General features: G+C 38.4%; 3 protein-coding genes and 1 pseudogene across 3 annotated transcripts; 3 read left to right on the top strand and 1 right to left on the bottom strand.

The window, feature by feature from the left end:
- Window positions 1-507: 507 nt before the first annotated feature.
- On the top strand, window positions 508-5,087 carry LOC147281193 (FACT complex subunit SPT16-like). Its single transcript, XM_086248667.1, has 3 exons — window positions 508-741; window positions 999-1,073; window positions 1,545-5,087. The coding sequence occupies exon 3, from the start codon at window positions 1,615-1,617 to the stop codon at window positions 4,846-4,848; it is 3,234 nt and encodes a 1,077-aa protein (XP_086104793.1). The 5' UTR covers window positions 508-741; window positions 999-1,073; window positions 1,545-1,614; the 3' UTR covers window positions 4,849-5,087.
- Window positions 5,088-5,287: 200 nt separating this feature from the next.
- On the bottom strand, window positions 5,288-9,397 carry LOC147281194 (FACT complex subunit SPT16-like). The gene is made up of 2 exons (XM_086247968.1): window positions 9,111-9,397; window positions 5,288-8,699 (listed from the first exon to the last, which is right to left on the bottom strand). The coding sequence occupies exon 2, from the start codon at window positions 8,685-8,687 to the stop codon at window positions 5,484-5,486; it is 3,204 nt and encodes a 1,067-aa protein (XP_086104094.1). The 5' UTR covers window positions 8,688-8,699; window positions 9,111-9,397; the 3' UTR covers window positions 5,288-5,483.
- Window positions 9,398-9,497: 100 nt separating this feature from the next.
- Window positions 9,498-11,848, top strand: LOC147281195 (peroxidase 5 pseudogene; annotated as a pseudogene).
- Window positions 11,849-13,236: 1,388 nt separating this feature from the next.
- LOC147281196 (uncharacterized) lies at window positions 13,237-15,273 on the top strand. Its single transcript, XM_086249351.1, has 3 exons — window positions 13,237-13,325; window positions 14,460-14,815; window positions 15,082-15,273. Exons 2-3 carry the CDS (start codon window positions 14,465-14,467, stop codon window positions 15,148-15,150), a joined length of 420 nt encoding a protein of 139 aa, XP_086105477.1. The 5' UTR covers window positions 13,237-13,325; window positions 14,460-14,464; the 3' UTR covers window positions 15,151-15,273.
- Window positions 15,274-17,516: the final 2,243 nt, after the last annotated feature.

A 17,516-nucleotide genomic window follows, 5' to 3' on the forward strand; every position in this document is an offset into this window, starting at 1 on the left:
GATTAAAGCGCTTCTGTTAATTTTTTTGGTTAAGATTTAAGAATACAAATGCTCTCTATGAATACAGATAGAAGTGTTTTTTGAATAATCACCTATCAAGTGTTTCTCCATGAAACACTATTTGTCTAACTTACAAAGCATTGTTAGCTGTTTCTTCTAAATTCTATCTAAAAACACTTTATTTTATGCCTTCTAAAAGTAATGTCAAATAAGCCATTAATACTAATACAAGTTTTGCTTTTATTTGACATCTCTCTTCTTGTTTTTAGTTGTTTTAATGTGGTTAGTTTTTTCAATTCTAAGTGTTTATTACAAATTTAATAGTTTGTATTTCATTTTACGCACATTTTAAAAGTGTTATAAATTTACTACTCTATTAAATTTATTCACACACTATTGAAATACACCATTAAGATTAAGAAAAATTTTAGCTAAAAAAAAAAAAAAAAAAAGATGCTGAAGGAACAAAAATATAAATAGAAGTGAAAACAAGGTCAAGTAGCTGCATTTACTTTATAGCTCCATTTTTCTCATCTGTCTCTCTGTTTCTATCTCTCAATTATTAGTAGTTTCTCCATCAATCTTCTTAATCTTCACAAACTGATCCAATTAAAACCTCTCATTTCTTTCCCAATCCATCCTTCAAATTCCCGCAAATTAGCTTTACTTTTCTATTTTGGAATCAGTTTCAGAGACCCAACAGACAAACAAATGCTCCATTGAATTCTTCACCAGAAACTGGTAAAGTTCAAATTTTAATCTATTTATCCATCTGGGTTTTTCTTGTTCCTTCATATTTTTGAGATTTAAGAATCAAAAGTCCAGCTTTAGCTTGATCAATCCGATAATTGTGTATGAATTCTGCATCGAAAGCTAGTAAATGTGGATTTCAATCAGTTTCTCTAAGTGGATCTTTGTTGGTCTTTTCAGATTCTGAAAATTTGAGAAGCAAAATTTAGCAACTTGGCAATGATTTGTTAATTTATATTTGGTATCAGGTCAGGTCTGACGTATCACGAGCTTCATTTGCGAGAATTCAGAAATTAGTTGGAAACTTTTCGATCTCTAGTAAAGTAAGTACTCCAAGAAAAAAAAAAAATTCTATGTCAATGCTTTTCTAAATTGATTTTTGATAGTTAAAAGGTAATTCATATTGATCTTGTTGACTGCTGCTTATGGGGATACAGAGCCTGTGGCACAGAGCAGGAAAAGACATTGTGTGTGTGTAAGAAAATTACCTGTTGTTGAGAAACAAAGAAAAGATTTAAAATTTACAAGTTTTATTGGATATGAAAAGGGTGGTAAGTAAATATATGACTTCTGGTTGCTCTTTGAGCTTAAATTTCAATAGAGGTAATATGCTTTAAGGCTAAGTTTCCTAGAGTGAGTGATATTTGAATTTTTCCAATGCTCATGATATCATGTACCATTTGTATTATTTGATACTATATGACACAAAGCTAAATCAAGAAAAGTTTTCAGGTCAACTTTTCACTAGATGGAGAGCGGGAAGCAAACTGATAAATATTTGTTATTTCTCACAGTTTATGCTGGTCAGCATACACAACTCGCTGAATTTGCAAAAACCGACAATCTAAATCTGAATTATCATCAATGGCTGAACATCGAAAAGGTAATGTCAAACCTGCAAATGGGAAGGCATCGGGAACCACCACAGGGACCACCAATTCATATGCCATTGATCTCAATAACTTCAGCAAGCGGTTAAAGATGTTATATTCGCATTGGAGCGAATACAATAGTGATCTGTGGGGTGAATCTGATGCACTTGCCATAGCAACTCCTCCAACTTCTGAGGATCTGCGGTACCTGAAATCCTCAGCACTGAATATCTGGTTGGTCGGTTATGAGTTCCCGGAAACTATCATGGTTTTCACAAAGAAGCAGATCCATATTTTGTGTAGCCAGAAGAAAGCCTCTCTTCTTGATGTTGTGATAAAGCCTGCAAAAGAGGCTGTTGGTGTTGAAGTTGTGATCCATGTGAAGCTCAAAAGCCAAGATGGAACTGGGATAATGGATAGCATATTTCGAGCTGTAAATGCCCAATCGAGCTCCGATGGTCATGCTGCTCCTGTTATCGGGCATATAGCAAGAGAGGCTCCTGAAGGAAAGCTTTTGGAGACTTGGACTGAGAAGTTGAATAATGCTAATTTTGAGTTGAGTGATGTGACAAATGGGTACTCAGACTTGTTTGCTGTTAAAGATCACATTGAGATTACAAATGTGAAGAAAGCTGCATTCTTGACTTCATCAGTGATGAGGAGTTTTGTGGTACCTAAGCTTGAGAAGGTCATTGATGAGGAAAGGAAAGTTTCCCATTCTTCATTAATGGATGACACGGAAAAGGCCATATTAGAACCAGCAAGAATTAAGGTGAAGCTGAAGGCAGAGAATGTTGATATTTGTTATCCTCCAATTTTTCAGAGTGGAGGAGAATTTGATCTGAAGCCAAGTGCTTCAAGCAACGATGAGAACCTTTGTTATGACTCTACTGGTGTGATTATATGTGCTGTTGGATCACGGTACAACAGCTACTGCTCAAATGTTGCTCGAACCTTTCTGATTGATGCAAATGCTACGCAGAGCAAGGCTTATGAGGTTCTGCTTAAAGCTCAAGAAGCTGCAATTAGTAATTTATGTTCTGGGAACAAGTTAAGTGCTGCATACCGAGCTGCACTCTCAGTAGTTGAAAAGGAGGCTCCAGAGTTGGCTGCACACTTGACTAAAACTGCAGGAACTGGAATTGGCCTTGAGTTTCGTGAATCGGGTCTTAATCTTAATGCCAAGAATGATCGATTTTTGAAACCAGGAATGGTTTTCAACGTTTCTCTTGGTTTTCAGAACTTGCAGGCACAGACAAAAAAGCCTAAGACCCAGATATTTTCACTCTTAATCGCAGATACAGTTATTGTTGGTAAAGAGATCCCAGAAGTATTGACTCATTCAAGCTCTAAAGCTGTAAAGGATGTGGCATACTCATTCAATGACGATGATGATGAAGAAGAAGAAGAGCGGGTGAAAACTAAATCTGATAGAAAAGGTGCTGGGAGTGCCATGACTAAGGCCACACTTAGGTCAGACAACCATGAAATGTCAAAAGAAGAGCTACGGAGGCAGCACCAAGCGGAACTTGCCCGCCAAAAGAATGAAGAAACTGCAAGGAGGCTTGCTGGTGGGGGTTCTGCAACTATGGATAACCGTGGTCCTGGGAAGACAATTGGTGATCTGATTGCATATAAGAATGTCAATGATCTGCCTCCTCCAAAAGAGCTGATGATTCAGGTTGACCAGAAGAATGAAGCCATCCTCTTGCCCATTTATGGAAACGTGATCCCATTTCACGTAGCCACTGTGAAGAGTGTTTCCAGCCAGCAGGACAGTAACCGGAATTGCTACATCCGTATAATCTTTAATGTACCTGGCACCCCATTTAGTCCTCATGATGCAAACTCACTTAAGTTTCAAGGGTCAATTTATTTGAAGGAAGTTTCATTCCGCTCTAAGGACCCAAGGCATATAAGTGAAGTAGTACAGCTTATTAAAACCCTTCGCCGACAGGTTGCCTCAAGGGAGTCTGAAAGAGCTGAAAGGGCAACTTTAGTTTCGCAGGAGAAGCTGCAACTTGCAGGAGCCAAATTCAAGCCTAAAAGATTGCCTGATCTATGGATTCGTCCTGTTTTTAGTGGTCGTGGAAGAAAGCTCACTGGATCACTGGAAGCCCATGCAAATGGGTTTCGGTATTCTACTTCAAGGTCTGATGAACGTGTGGATGTTATGTTTAGCAATATCAAACATGCATTTTTCCAGCCAGCAGAGAAGGAAATGATTACCCTGCTGCACTTTCATCTGCACAATCACATTATGGTAGGAAACAAAAAGACCAAGGATGTGCAATTTTATGCGGAGGTGATGGATGTAGTCCAGACACTGGGAGGTGGAAAGAGGTCTGCCTATGATCCTGATGAGATTGAGGAAGAGCAACGTGAGAGACAACGAAAGAACAAAATTAATATGGAGTTCCAGAACTTTGTGAACCGAATAAATGATGTGTGGGGGCAACCCCCATTCAAATCACTTGACCTTGAGTTTGATCAGCCCCTTAGAGAGCTTGGCTTCCATGGAGTACCTCATAAAGCCTCGGCCTTCATTGTCCCAACTTCAAGCTGTCTGGTTGAGCTGATAGAGACGCCATTTGTGGTAATTACTCTAAGTGAGATTGAAATAGTAAACCTTGAGAGAGTTGGTCTTGGGCAAAAGAATGTTGATTTGACTATTGTATTCAAGGACTTCAAGCGGGATGTATTTAGAATTGATTCCATCCCCTCAACATCACTAGATGGCATTAAGGAGTGGTTAGACACAACTGATCTCAAGTATTATGAGAGCAGGTTGAATCTCAACTGGCGTCCTATACTGAAAACCATTACTGACGACCCTGAGAAGTTCATAGAGGATGGTGGTTGGGAATTTTTAAACATGGAGGTTAGTGATTCGGATTCTGACAATTCTCAAGAGTCTGACCATGGGTATGTGCCTTCAGATATACAGTCAGATTCAGGTTCAGAAGACGAGGATGATGACAGTGAGTCATTGGTGGAGTCCGAGGATGATGAGGAAGAAGACTCTGGAGAAGACTCAGAAGAGGAAGAAGGAAAGACATGGGAAGAGTTGGAGAGGGAAGCAAGCTACGCAGACAGGGAAAAAGGGAATGAGTCAGACAGTGAAGAGGAGAGGGCAAGAAGGAAGGTTAAGGCTTTTGGAAAGGCTCGGGTACCTGACAAGAGAAATATTGGTAGTAGCCTTCCCAAGAGGCCCAAATTTAGGTGACAGCTGTCTTCTTTTCTCTTATGTTTTTTTAAATTATGCAGCAGCTTGAGCAACAGCATTAGGTACAAGTTGTGTAACTCTCAGTAAGGACATTCTCAAGCATTCTATATTTGTACCATTTCAATTTGTCCTGTGCCAGCCTCTGAAAGACAAGAACAGTGTAATATCTTTCAAAGGAAATGCTTTCGTGCCCACTTAAGAGTTGATTCCAATTATGTGCAAGTGTGATGTTATAATCCTAATTTCCCCCTTCTTGGATTTTGCATTGGTTTGATTGTTTGAATATATTACTTTGATGTCTGCATAGCATTGGCAACTTGGCCTTGACCGAAAATAGTGGCGGATTAGCAGGTGCACAGATGCTCCACAATCAAGTTCTTCCAGCTGCAGAAATAATAAGAAGAAAATGGGGCAAGAAAACACTGAACAAGTACAATCATAGGAAAGATAATGATAAAGCTTTTACTTCCAGCAAGATGCTATCAATTTACAAGCAAAAGATCTTGTCTTCAACATAATCTATTTAGTCCAAAATTAAAACGAAATTACTTAAAACGAACTAGCACAAAATAAAAGTTCCAAGCTACGTCAGACAACCACTTAAACAAAATGACTAAGACAAGAAACAATCACACCTATCTCATCTTATTCCGCTTTGGCATGCTACTACTAGGAGGGGCTCGAGACTTCCCAAAAGCTTTCATCTTCCTTCTCTTCCTATCCTCTTCACTGTCTGACTCGTTCCCTTTCTCCCTGTCTGCATTGCTAGCTTCCCTCTCCAACTCATCCCATGACATCCCTTCCTCTGAGTCTGCTTCTGAATCTTCCTCCTCCTCATCCTCAGACTCAACAAGTGATTCACTATCAGAAGGATCATCCTCCGATTCTGATTCAGCCTCCAGATCCGATGGTTCATAACCCTTGTCTGACTCCTCAGACTGATCAGACTCTGAATCAGATGCTTCCAAATTCAAAAATTCCCAACCTCCATCATCAATGAAACTCTGCGGGTCATCAGTAATTGTCTTCAATATCTGTCGCCAATTCAAATTCAGCCTGCTCTCATAATATTTGATGTCTGTTGTGTCCAGCCATTCCTTGATACCATCAAGCGCTGTGGAAGGTACCGAATCAATGCGAAGAACGTCCCGTTTGAAATCCTTGAATACAATTGTCATGTCAAAATTCTTCTGTCCAAGACCAACTCTTTCCAGATTCACAATTTCAATCTCGTTTAGACTGACAACAAGAAAAGGAGTTTCTATCAGTTCAACCAAGCAGGTAGAAGTAGGGACAATAAATGCTGAGGACTTATAAGGTACACCATGGAAACCAAGCTCTCTCAGAGGCTGATCAAACTCAAGGTCAAGGCCACTAAACTGGGGCTGCCCCCATAGATCATTAACCCGATTCACAAAGCTCTGAAAATCCATGTTGATTTTGTTCTTCCTACTCCTCTCCCGTTGCTCTTCTTCAATCTCATCTGGGTCGTGGACAGACCTCTTTCCACCTCCCAAGGTCTGAACTGTATCCATCACCTCAATATAGAATTGCACGTCTTTGGTTTTCTTGGTGCCCACCATTATATGATTGTGCAGATGAAAGTGGAGGAGAGTGATCATCTCGTTCTCTGCTGGCTGGAAAAATGCATGCTTAACATTCGCAAACATTACATCCACACGCTCATCTTGCCTGGTGGTGGAATAACGAAACCCATTCGCATGAGCTTCAAGAGTACCGGAAATCTTTCGGCCACGGCCACCAAAAACAGGACGAATCCAAAGGTCAGACAATCTTATTGGCTTAAATCTGTTACCAGCCAGTTGGATTTTCTCCTGTGTAACCAGCGTTGCCCTCTCAGCTCTCTCGGACTCCCTGGCCACAACTTGCCTTCGCAGGTTTTTAATCACCTGTACCACTTCACTTATGTGCCTTGGGTCCTTAGAGCGAAATGAAACTTCCTTTAAATATATAGACCCCAGATTTTTCAATGAGTTGGCATCATGAGGACTGAAAGGAGTCCCAGGAACATTAAAGATAATTCTAATATAACAATTCCGATTGGTGTCCTGTTGGCTGGAAACTGTCCTTATGGTGGCAACATGAAAAGGGATCATACTCCCATAAATAGGTAACAGAACAGCTTCATTCCTCTGGTCAATCTGAATCATCAGATCTCTTGGAGGAGGGAGATCATTTACATTCTTGTATGCAATTAAATCTGTTAAAGCCCTTGCAGAAGAACGATTGTCACCTGACCCAGATCCAGCACCAGCAAGTCTACGGGCAGTTTCTTCATTTTTCTGACGAGCAAGTTCTGCCTGATGCTGCCTGCGAAGTTCCTCCTTTGAAATCTCATGATTATCCGACCTCAATGTTGTCTTAGATATTAAGGCCTCAGTTCCATTAGCCTCACCTTTTGATTTTTTAGGCTTTTCTTCTTCATCATCATCTTCATTGAAAGAGTATGCCACATCCTTAACAGCTTTAGAACTTTTCATCGTCACCACCTCTGGCTTGTCATTGTTGATAACAACAGTGTCGGCTAGCAGCAAAGAGAAGATCTGGTTCTTTGGATTACTGCGACCACTCTGCAAGTTCTGAAAACCAAGTGACACATTAAAGACCATGCCTGCTTTCACCACCCGGTCATTTTTTGCATTAAGATTCAACCCAGATTCACGGAACTCAAGACCAATGCCGGTCCCAGCAGATTTTGTCAGATTAGGTACTAATTCAGGAGCCTCCTTCTCCACAACAGAAAGGGCTGCTTGATAAGCAGCACTGACTTTGTTCCCAGGCTTCAACTCACTAATGGCTGCATCATGGGCCTTGAGAAGAACTTCATATGCTTTGCTCTGAATGGGATTGGCATCAATCAAATAAGTCCTGGCAACATTTGAGCAGTAACTCTTATAACGGGATCCAACAGCACATATGATCACACTAGCAGAATCATAATAAAGTAACTCATCATTGCTGGCAGCACTGGGTCTGAGATCAAACTGTCCTCCACTCTGAAAAATTGGGGGGTAACAGATATCAACATTCTCTGCCTTGAGCTTTGCACCAGCTTTAGAGGGTTCCAGTATAGCCTTCTCTGTCTCATCCATCAAAGAAGAATGGGTGACTTTCTTCTCCTCATCAATAACATTCTCAAGCTTCGGTACCACAATATTATTCATGACGTTAGTAGTTAAGAAAGCAGCTCTCTTGACATTCACAAGCTCTTCATTGTCCTTAACAGCAAACAAGTCAGACAATCCATTTGTTACATCACCCAGCTGAAAATTCGCATTCTTCAGCTTTTCAGACCATGATTCCAAGAGGTTTCCCTCAGGAACTTCCCTTGCTATGTGTCCAACAACAGCACTGTCATGGCCATCAGCCTTTGATTGAGCACGAATGGCACGGAAAATAGCATCCATCAGAGCACTGCCATCATCACTCTTTGCCTTCACATGCATCACAACATCTACACCCACAGCCTCCTTGGCAGACTTTTTCACAACTTCTAGCAAAGACACCTTCTTCTGGCTGCACAAAAAATGAATCTGCTTCTTCATGAAAACCATGATCGTCTCTGGAAACTCATAACCGACCAGCCAGATATTCAATGCTGAAGATTTAAGATACCGCAGATCCTCTGATGCTGGCGGCGTTGCTATTGCAAGAACATCAGAAGAACCCCACAAATCAGATTGGTGTTCGTTCCAATGAGAATAAAGGAACTTCAACCTCTCACTGAATTTTTTCAAATCAATGGAATAGGCACTTCCTCCTCCAGCGGGGGTCTTCCCATTAGCAGGTTGGCTATTTCCATTTCGATGATCAGCCATTAAGAACCGATTCTGAATAACAAAAACAGCCAACTAATAAGCATCAAATGAGTAAGTACGCAATATCCCATGAAATAAATTCATCTAATTTTCATTTAAAAAAAAACAAAAAAACAAAACAAAAGCCCTAATAACTACCCAAATTCCGAAACCAAAAAAAAAAAAAAACCCTAAAACCCAAATGGGCAATTAGGGTTTCGCGTAAGTTCGCATATTAGGGGGAATCGCAAGTCTTAAAAAGCTAGAGTTTTATCTGGGCAAACCCCGAAACATCATGCCATAACCAACCTTCAATTTTCCATTCATAAATCTTCAACTCGAAGCCCAGATTAGGGTTTCCTCCGCCACACATACCAAAAAAAAAAAACTGCAGAAACTACTTAATTAATCGATGAACGGGAAAACCAAGGAACAAAATGTTACCTTTCTGAACCTTCAGAGATAGCCTTCTGCGAAATTCCGCCGTTCCGTAATGTCGATTAGGGTTTCGGGTTCGCACCCTAGGGCTTGGCGGCGTCCAATCCCCGATACAATTAACCGAAAACCAAAAAGAAAAAAGATAGAGAGAGAGAGAGAGGGAGAGTCAGAGAGAAAAACTTGGTTGTGTCGAAGCGAAGAGAGAGTGGGGGGATTTAAAGGAGTTCGCTTCAGATAAACATTGAGATAATGAGAAAATACAGAGAGAAGAAGGTTTTGAATCAGGAACAGAAGAGAGAGTGAGGGATTTTCATTTCGAGGGCTCTAGAAGAGAGGACTTGAAAAATAAACTGATTTTTCCTTATGACGAAAAAGGACTATTGATTGAGCAATATGACTTGGCTTATATGGTGTTTCGTGTCGGTCATTGAGAGTTCGGATGAGGGTCTTTTAGGTAATTCGGGTTCATTTTGTCAGTGGACGGGAATTAGTGGGGAACGGTGTCGTATTGTTGAGAGGGAAATAGGAACGGGTACTAGGGGATTGAATTTTACGACGCCGTTTGAGTGGGAGGTGGCGGGAAAGAGGTATGGCTTTATTGAAAATATGGCGGGAAATCATGGTTTAGTGGGATTAGGACTTGTGATGTGTAGTGGACCATCTAATTATGCGATTTGTCCATTGTAATTTGTAAGTATGATTTTGAGATGCAATTTTCAAAATAATTATAGCAAACAATGACAAATTATGGTGCTAGTATAATTCGATAACCAAAAAAATGATAATTACCATTTATAAAAATTTCAAAAATGTTGGAACGCCCTTGCTTTAATGTTTGAATGCTCAATGTATTATTTATGATATCTACAGGCAGAGCTACTATTAATTTTGGGTATTGCTATGATTCTATGGACATATGATTTTGGTTTTATATAACATGTTTAGTATCACTTTTAATTAGATCTAGCAAGACTGCTAATTAGACCTGGGTCTGATATGAATGTGTGTTCCTCAAAACAAAAATAAGGGATACGAGTAATGCCATGGCTTTGTCATACATGCTTGGTTGTTTACTAACTTTTTTTCAATAAATATTTCTTCTTTTAGTACTTTGCTTATTAATTAACAAAAATAAAAACCTAGTAGATTACAAAACGTACGGAAGGCCTGCAATTCCATGATTTTTAGTCAAGCTAGCTTTTTGTTTGTGTTCTTGAAGGACTATAGAATATTTTCAATAAGGTATACCTTAATTGAATTGGTGATCAAACACCATAATAAATTTAATTATATGGTTTTTCTACAAGCATGCATTCCTTATCATCCTCTTCATTGCCATTTGCCAGTTCACATCTTTCAAAACTAGATTGAAAGTTGAAACCATGGAGGTTTGCCATGGAACTGCATGTTCAAACTTAGACATCTTCAAGCCTGTGCTTTGCAGCTGGCCGGCTATACACGTTTTACCAAAGCCATGACATAATTAATTCACCTTTTCTTCAACTATAAATTAATAAGCAATTAACACCAACCATTTTCTTCATCTCCATCACTTAATTCACTGCTCTAGAGATCTCTTACAATACAAGCAATAATTCTTTAGGTGTTGAAATGCCTATTTCTTCTTAACCATGTCTATGATGGCCTTAATGTCATCTGCAGCATCTCCCATAGTTGGTTTCTATAGATCAAGTTGTCCTTCTACAGAGGCAATTGTGAGAAAAGCTGTGAAGAAAGCTGTGTCAAGGAATCCTGGCATAGCTGCTGGCCTGACTGCATTTCCATGATTGCTTGTTAGGGCCGGGTATGCTGACATGAACATATATTTTAGTTTCACTTATTATAAGTATATATATATATATACCTTGATTAGAACTAATTAATCACAAATCACATGTCTGTTTAATTTTCAGGGTTAATTAATTCAAATCCTGGAAACCCATCTGAAAAAGAACATCCCGCGAACAATCCAAGCTTGAGAGGCTTTGAAGTGATTGATGAGGCAAAGGCATAAATTGAAGCTAGCTCGATGCCCACAAACTGTGTCATGTGCTAACATCCTTGCATTTGCAGCTTGTGACAGTGTCTACAGAGCTGGTGGCATAAATTATGCCGTGCCTTCAGTGCGGCGCGACATAATATTTTCACTCATAGACGAGCCTTCCTGACACCTTCCTCCTCCTTCCTTCAATGCCAAGCAACTTGAGAAGAGTTTAATTTGCTCGAAAAGGCCTTACGTACCTTGGATGAAATGGTCAAACTATCGGGGCACATTCTATTTGTAGGTCACACTAATTGTTCTTCCTTCATTGATCACTAGTATGCCTTCAATGCCACTCACCCACAAGACCCTTCCTTGGACCCCATGTTTGCTAGGGACTTGAAAAACAAGTATCCTAGGCCTCCATCATCATCATCAAACATTGCCAATAATCAAATTACAGTGCCACTTGATGTTCTTACACTAAACAGGCTTGACAATAAGTACTATACGAATTTGAAGAACCATAGGGGCCTATTTACATCATATGAAACTCTTTTTAATTAGCAGCCACTCAACAACGAGGAAGAGGATGGTGAGAAGGAATGCTGGCCTTGGTGGTGCTTGGGCTAATAAGTTTGCAGCAGCAATGGTGAAAATGGGTTCCATTGATGTCCTCCCAGGAAGACAGGGTGAGATTAGGAAGAACTGCAGGGTAAAAAACAAACATTGCCTCCTTGTTTTTCTTTTCATCTTTTACTAATTAATTTAATTATTTATCTCTACGTGTCATGTGTCAATATAAATATTGGAAATTGCTTAATTTAATTATTTTTCTATTTCTAACCGCTGCCTAATTTCTCTCCTCTATAGTTGGAAACTTGGAATGGAATATTGTAAATCCAACAAAAACAAAAAAACAAAAAGAACAAAGGCCGGAACCTCCCTAGGTTATGCCTATTTTATTTGATTGACCAACACCTAATTTCCAAGTTTGAAGTTTGAACCAACAACTTCTTCATATATGGCTCCCTCTGCAAAATACGGGTTTAGGGTCACAAACTTAAAACAATAGTCAGCCCATATCTTAATTAATATATATTGCTTTAAAAGATAAGTTAGCATTCCCTTTATTTCACACTTATCCAAAGAATAAAATTATTTGATTTAACCCAATTTATCGCTTTGTGAATTATCTTTCAAATTAAGTATTCATGTGTGATATATTTGTATGAATCTTATGAATGAGTTCAATTTCTATTAGAGAGATAGTCTATAAAGTAGTCAATTAAGATAATCCAAAGAGTAATTCTAAAAGATTTAGTGTTCGATTTTCCTAACCTTGGTGGTGATCATAATATTATATTCTTTTTCCTTTCCTATTTAAACACCTTCCTATTCTCATATTTGAAGTACATATTTTGGGCATTTTTTGATGATTATTATAAAACATATACCTCCCTCATTTTTCCTCGCATGTCTTTCTTAACTTCTGCATATATACCTTTCATGATCCCTTTATTGTTAAATTAATCAAACTACTCCAACCGTATCTTGAATTATGCTGCATGCTTATATAGCATATTAGCATGCTTATCGAGTTTTAAGCCAAACTTGAAGGAAAGAATGAACATTTTGCACAATTAATGTGCCAGGGAAAAGCTACAAATGCATGTAAATGTCATGCATAATAGAGTTCACATAAACAGAGTTGGCTTTGGGGGTGTTTTATTGGAAACATTATGATCTTAAGTCTTTTTTTTTTTTTTTATTCTCAAAAAAATATTATGTTGTTTTGTTCGTTTCACTAAGGTATGTACGGATTGAATTGGTGGTCAAACACCAAATTAATTTATATGGTTTTTTAACCTACACTAAGCTGGTTTCAATTAATAATTAGACAATATTTCAGTAAAAAAATTAGTAATTAGACTGTGTCTAATACTACTCTAAAAAAAATTAGTGGAACTAATAATCTGAAAAGAAAATGTGTAAACATTTTCGCTGGGCTTGGATTTGTAATTGGGCTCTCTTTAAATGGCCCAAAAAACAAAATTGGCGCCCTTTAGTTTGGTAGGTCCGTACTGTTCAAAATTCCTCAAATTCAATGCCAAGCCAACAAAACTCAAAACACCACCCATCGTCCCCTCCCATTTTTCGACTTGTCTCACTCACTTTCACTCTTTTACGCGAACACCCTTTGCCCCAAAAGAGCTCTCCTTCTCCGCCATTGTCAACTTGTAAGTTGTTGTTCCCTGCGGCCATCTTCTTATTTGGGTTTATTGTCTACTTTTGCTTTATTTCTGGTTTCATGGCGAAGCAATGGGTTCTTCATTATCGTTTTCTCTAATCTCTATTAGGTGTTTATGGTTAATCGAAACCCACTTGTTGTGAAATAGAAAAAAAGCTTGAATCTTTAGCAAAGATGATAACCAAGCAGCTTGTTGTCAAATGAAAACAGTAAATCAAGTGGGTTTCAGTCTATTGTTTCTTCTTTTTGAATACTTATGGTAAATAACTGTATAAATATCAAAAGGGTATCCATCAATTTGAGTTGTATAAAGGAAAAAGTTATTAACTTGATGTGTTTAAGATGCATGGTCTACATTTCTAGATTTCCAAAGGGTATCAATCAACTGAACTCTGTAGATTGAGGTGTAAAGAATTAATTTTTTCTAAACAACAGGGTGTGAATGCAAATTATATTGTAAATTTTAATTTACTGAATGTTAGTTCATGCTGCATAAAGAATACTGAATGTTAGTCTAATCCGGGTTTTCCTTTTTATTTTGTTTGTTTCCTGTAATGTTGATCTCCGGGGTTCATGGGTGGGCTTTCTATTTCCAAGCTGGAACTCTGAACTTTCCCAACTCTTTGTTTTCTTTGCCTTTCAATTTGTTGTTTTGGCTGATGAGCTTTAAAACCATAAAATGGACGTGGTGATTATTTCCACTATTGTTAACAGAGATAACAAGCTAGGTGTTTTTGATCCATCTGCATCCTTATTTATATTGTGAATTTTATAATTTGTGATGCATGTAATGGTTATCCCACCTTTTAGGGGAATGCTTATATTTTTTTTTCACTTGTACTTCAAATTTTTTCTTCTCTGTGTCATGATTGTCATCTAAATTTGTATATAAATATTGATTTTATAAAAGTTGGTGTTTGGAAATTGGAAATAAATCTAATTGTGGGTTTTTTCTTCGGCCACATTCTGATTATGTGTAAGAGCAATTAAATAGAGTATTCATAAAATGAGCAGTATATGGTTAAGATTTTAACAAGCATTTTTTGTCTATCGTTACTATTTTCTTCCTTGGTTTAATTGATCTGTTTACCTTAAATTACATTCCATCAATTTCACTTTTTAGAAAAGATGGAAAAAAGTGGTGCGATTGATGAACAAACAACAAATGGTCCTCAATCAGGGCCAAATGAACAAACCGCGAAGCTTCTCAAACTTTTGGAAGATGCTCAGAGTCCATTGTATCCGGGTTGTGAATACACTGTACTGTCACTCATTAATGAAATTATGGAGATCAAAGCTATTCCTGACAGTGGAATGACAGACGCATCCATCATGGATCTTCTTTCGATCTTGAGTCGTATGTTACCAAAGGGTGCAAAGTTAGAGCAATTTATTGACAAGATTGATGAGCTGATGCATGCTCAATCGCTAATGCAAGATCTGAAGTCCCATGGGGGTAATGCAGAGTCATCAACACAGGTATTGTACAAGAAATAATATATTATGGATGTTTGAGTCTTACGAGTCCAAAATGTGTTCTCGCTCCAAATGGTACAGGAGTGCACCGAGATCATGTTTGATTGTGAAAACTTGTAGAAAAAGACGGAATCTGAATCTAATCCTGATGCAGGAATTAGAAACTAAACTAGGAAGTTTATGACTTGGAACAATTTTTTTTGAAACTTTGTATGGCCGTATTAATCTCTTCTTATTATACTAACACTTATAAAATACAATCAATGTAGGTTCTCGCAGCTAAGAGCGGTAAGGGAAAGGGGAAGAGAGCATTGGACACCTGCACTGCACCAAAATGAATATGCATTGATGATGGATGTATGCAAACTTTTTATATGTATTTGGGTTAGGAATGAATATGTTTTGGATTTGTACTTGAATGGATGAATTTGGTATGAATGAACGTATGTATTTTGGTATGAATGGATGGGTGATTTTTATCTGGATTTTGAATTTTCGTCTGTTGCATGAGTTGTACTAGTTTTATGTAACTCAGGTTGAGAAATGGAGGCAACATTTCTTACATTGCATAACAAATTTTTGAAGAAACCCCAAAACCCAACCCTAATATAAATCTAATATTTAAGTCATATCAAAATTTGCAGGTGGGTTCTATCTCTCTGCCAATTCCAGCACATACACCCTGGAAAATGAAAATCATATTACTAAACTAATTAATTGATCCAACCCAATTTGCTGGAGGTGAATTCTGTGAAATTTAATGCCTAAAGTTTCCCTATGTATTCAACTAAGTCACAGCTGTCCTCTTTCTGTATCAGTGTCTGCAAATGAGTGTGATGGACCTAATGGGGATGCATTTAATTTCTGTAACAAACCAGCTAAACTTGCTGGTCAAATCCTTAAGTACATATAGAAATGTATCAGTGCGGTAGATATATGAATTAGAGCAGGTCAGTAGAAGAAACTAGTAAACTAATAAAGTGAAAAGAACAATGTCAATGTCCTGGGATTTAAAGGCCTTTATGTGTCTCAATTTTTGTTAGGTAGGGCCATCATAAATTCTAGACCAATGCCATAAATCCATTGCACTGCTGTGTTTGCACCCTCTAACTGTCACTAAAAACCATTTATCATCATCTACCATAGAAAAAAATCATTCCCCTGCAATTTTAACTTTAAATGGTGAGAAATGGGTATGCCAAATCATCAATAAAATGACAAATGGTCAAGGTCAATAGGTCATATATATAAATAAAATCAAAGTCGATCAGTTTAGTTTGGTTTTGTGTTCTGCTAGCCTAGTTCCAAAATGACCTTGAATTAGTTAAGTTTCATAACTAGTGCATTTAGTGGTAAACTAAACCATCCCTCTAAGGCAAGAGGAAAGTGTTATTGTTATTTTTTGTTACGAGGAAAATGTTATTTTGATTTTCCTGAAATGGATACCTTTTGCACTATAAGAAGGGTGGGTTTGGCAAGGTTTCTCAACTTCCTTGTACCAAAGAGTGTAACTGTGTGAGATTTCTGAGAGAGACAGACAGACAGACAGAGAGCTTAAGCCACAAAACCAGAGAGGTACTGTTTAATCACTGTTTGAGATGGAGAGGGTGAGTAAGGTGTTGCTGATCCTGGCCACTGTTGTAGTGGTTCTGGCATTGGATGTTGAAGGAAGGAAGATGATGAAGAGCAATGAGCAAGTTGATCATCCCCAAAACTTCTATGGAGGAGCTGCAGGTGGGGTCTTCCCAGGCTCAGGCCCAGGCTTTGGTTCTGGCATTGGTTTTGGGCCCTCAGGCGGAACCTTCTGTACACTCCCTGGAGGTTGTGTCCCAATCTCAGTACCAGTCCTCCCCACAATCCCTGGTGCTGGTGGATCTATTGGTGGTGGCTCTGGCTCAGTGCCACTTGCACCATAATGACTCAGAGACCATGCACTTGACTGCACCAGCTGGGTCTTTGGTTTGGTGGTCTGGTCTTTGGTCTTGCTGGTTTTTAGTTTGTTGCTCTGCTCACTTCGTACTCTGTCGTCTGTCTTGGTATTTGTTTATTTTGTTTTGTGGGGGTGTTTAGGCTTTTGGGTCTCCGAATTAAGAAGTGCAAGAGTGATAGTCAGCTGACTCAGCTCTCAGTTGCTGTAGTTTTAGTAGAAGTACCCTTTACATTTTTGTGGAGAAGCAACACTTTCTTGTATGAGTCTGTCCATCTACTGCTACTTCATCTATGTTGTGGTTCAGTAGTTAATTAGTGCAGCTTGGCTTAATATGATGATGTTATTTTAACTCTCTCTCTCTCTCTCTCTCTCTCTCTCTTAATATATGAAAGTGGGTCTTTTCCAGGATCCTAGGAAAGAAACATTCCTTAAAGCAAAGAGTGATCCTCCTAGGAGATCAGTCATCCAAAATAAATTAATTAATCATGTGTTGCTGTTTGACACTGATTTTTCTTTGGCCAATATTCATGCTGATTTAAATAAAGTGTAGTTCACTGTCATCTGTGTTACATTCCAAATATTACACGCTGAGAAAATAGATCAATATCTACCCTTTTTTGTTCTTGCAAGTTGGTTTTACAATAGTAAGTTCTACCCATAGTCCTTGTACCGGAATAAGTTTCACCACGCTTGGTTTGGTTGAGCCAGATCCACAAAAGGGATGACTTAAAGAAGCAACTTGAGAATTGAGAAACAGAGAAAGCCAGAAAGGAG

Source organism: Dryas octopetala, chromosome 6 (assembly GCF_963921425.1).
Source record: "Dryas octopetala chromosome 6, drDryOcto1.1, whole genome shotgun sequence".
Classification (NCBI taxonomy): Eukaryota; Viridiplantae; Streptophyta; class Magnoliopsida; order Rosales; family Rosaceae; genus Dryas; species Dryas octopetala.

Excerpts from the sequence above, each read along its gene's own strand:
- LOC147281193 (XM_086248667.1), top strand. The coding sequence starts at position 1,615 with ATGGCTGAACATCGAAAAGGTAATGTCAAACCTGCAAATGGGAAGGCA.
- LOC147281194 (XM_086247968.1), bottom strand. The coding sequence starts at position 8,687 with ATGGCTGATCATCGAAATGGAAATAGCCAACCTGCTAATGGGAAGACC.
- LOC147281196 (XM_086249351.1), top strand. The coding sequence starts at position 14,465 with ATGGAAAAAAGTGGTGCGATTGATGAACAAACAACAAATGGTCCTCAA. Across the intron at positions 14,816-15,081 it reads ATGCAGAGTCATCAACACAG|GTTCTCGCAGCTAAGAGCGG; the intron begins GTATTGTACAAG and ends CAATCAATGTAG.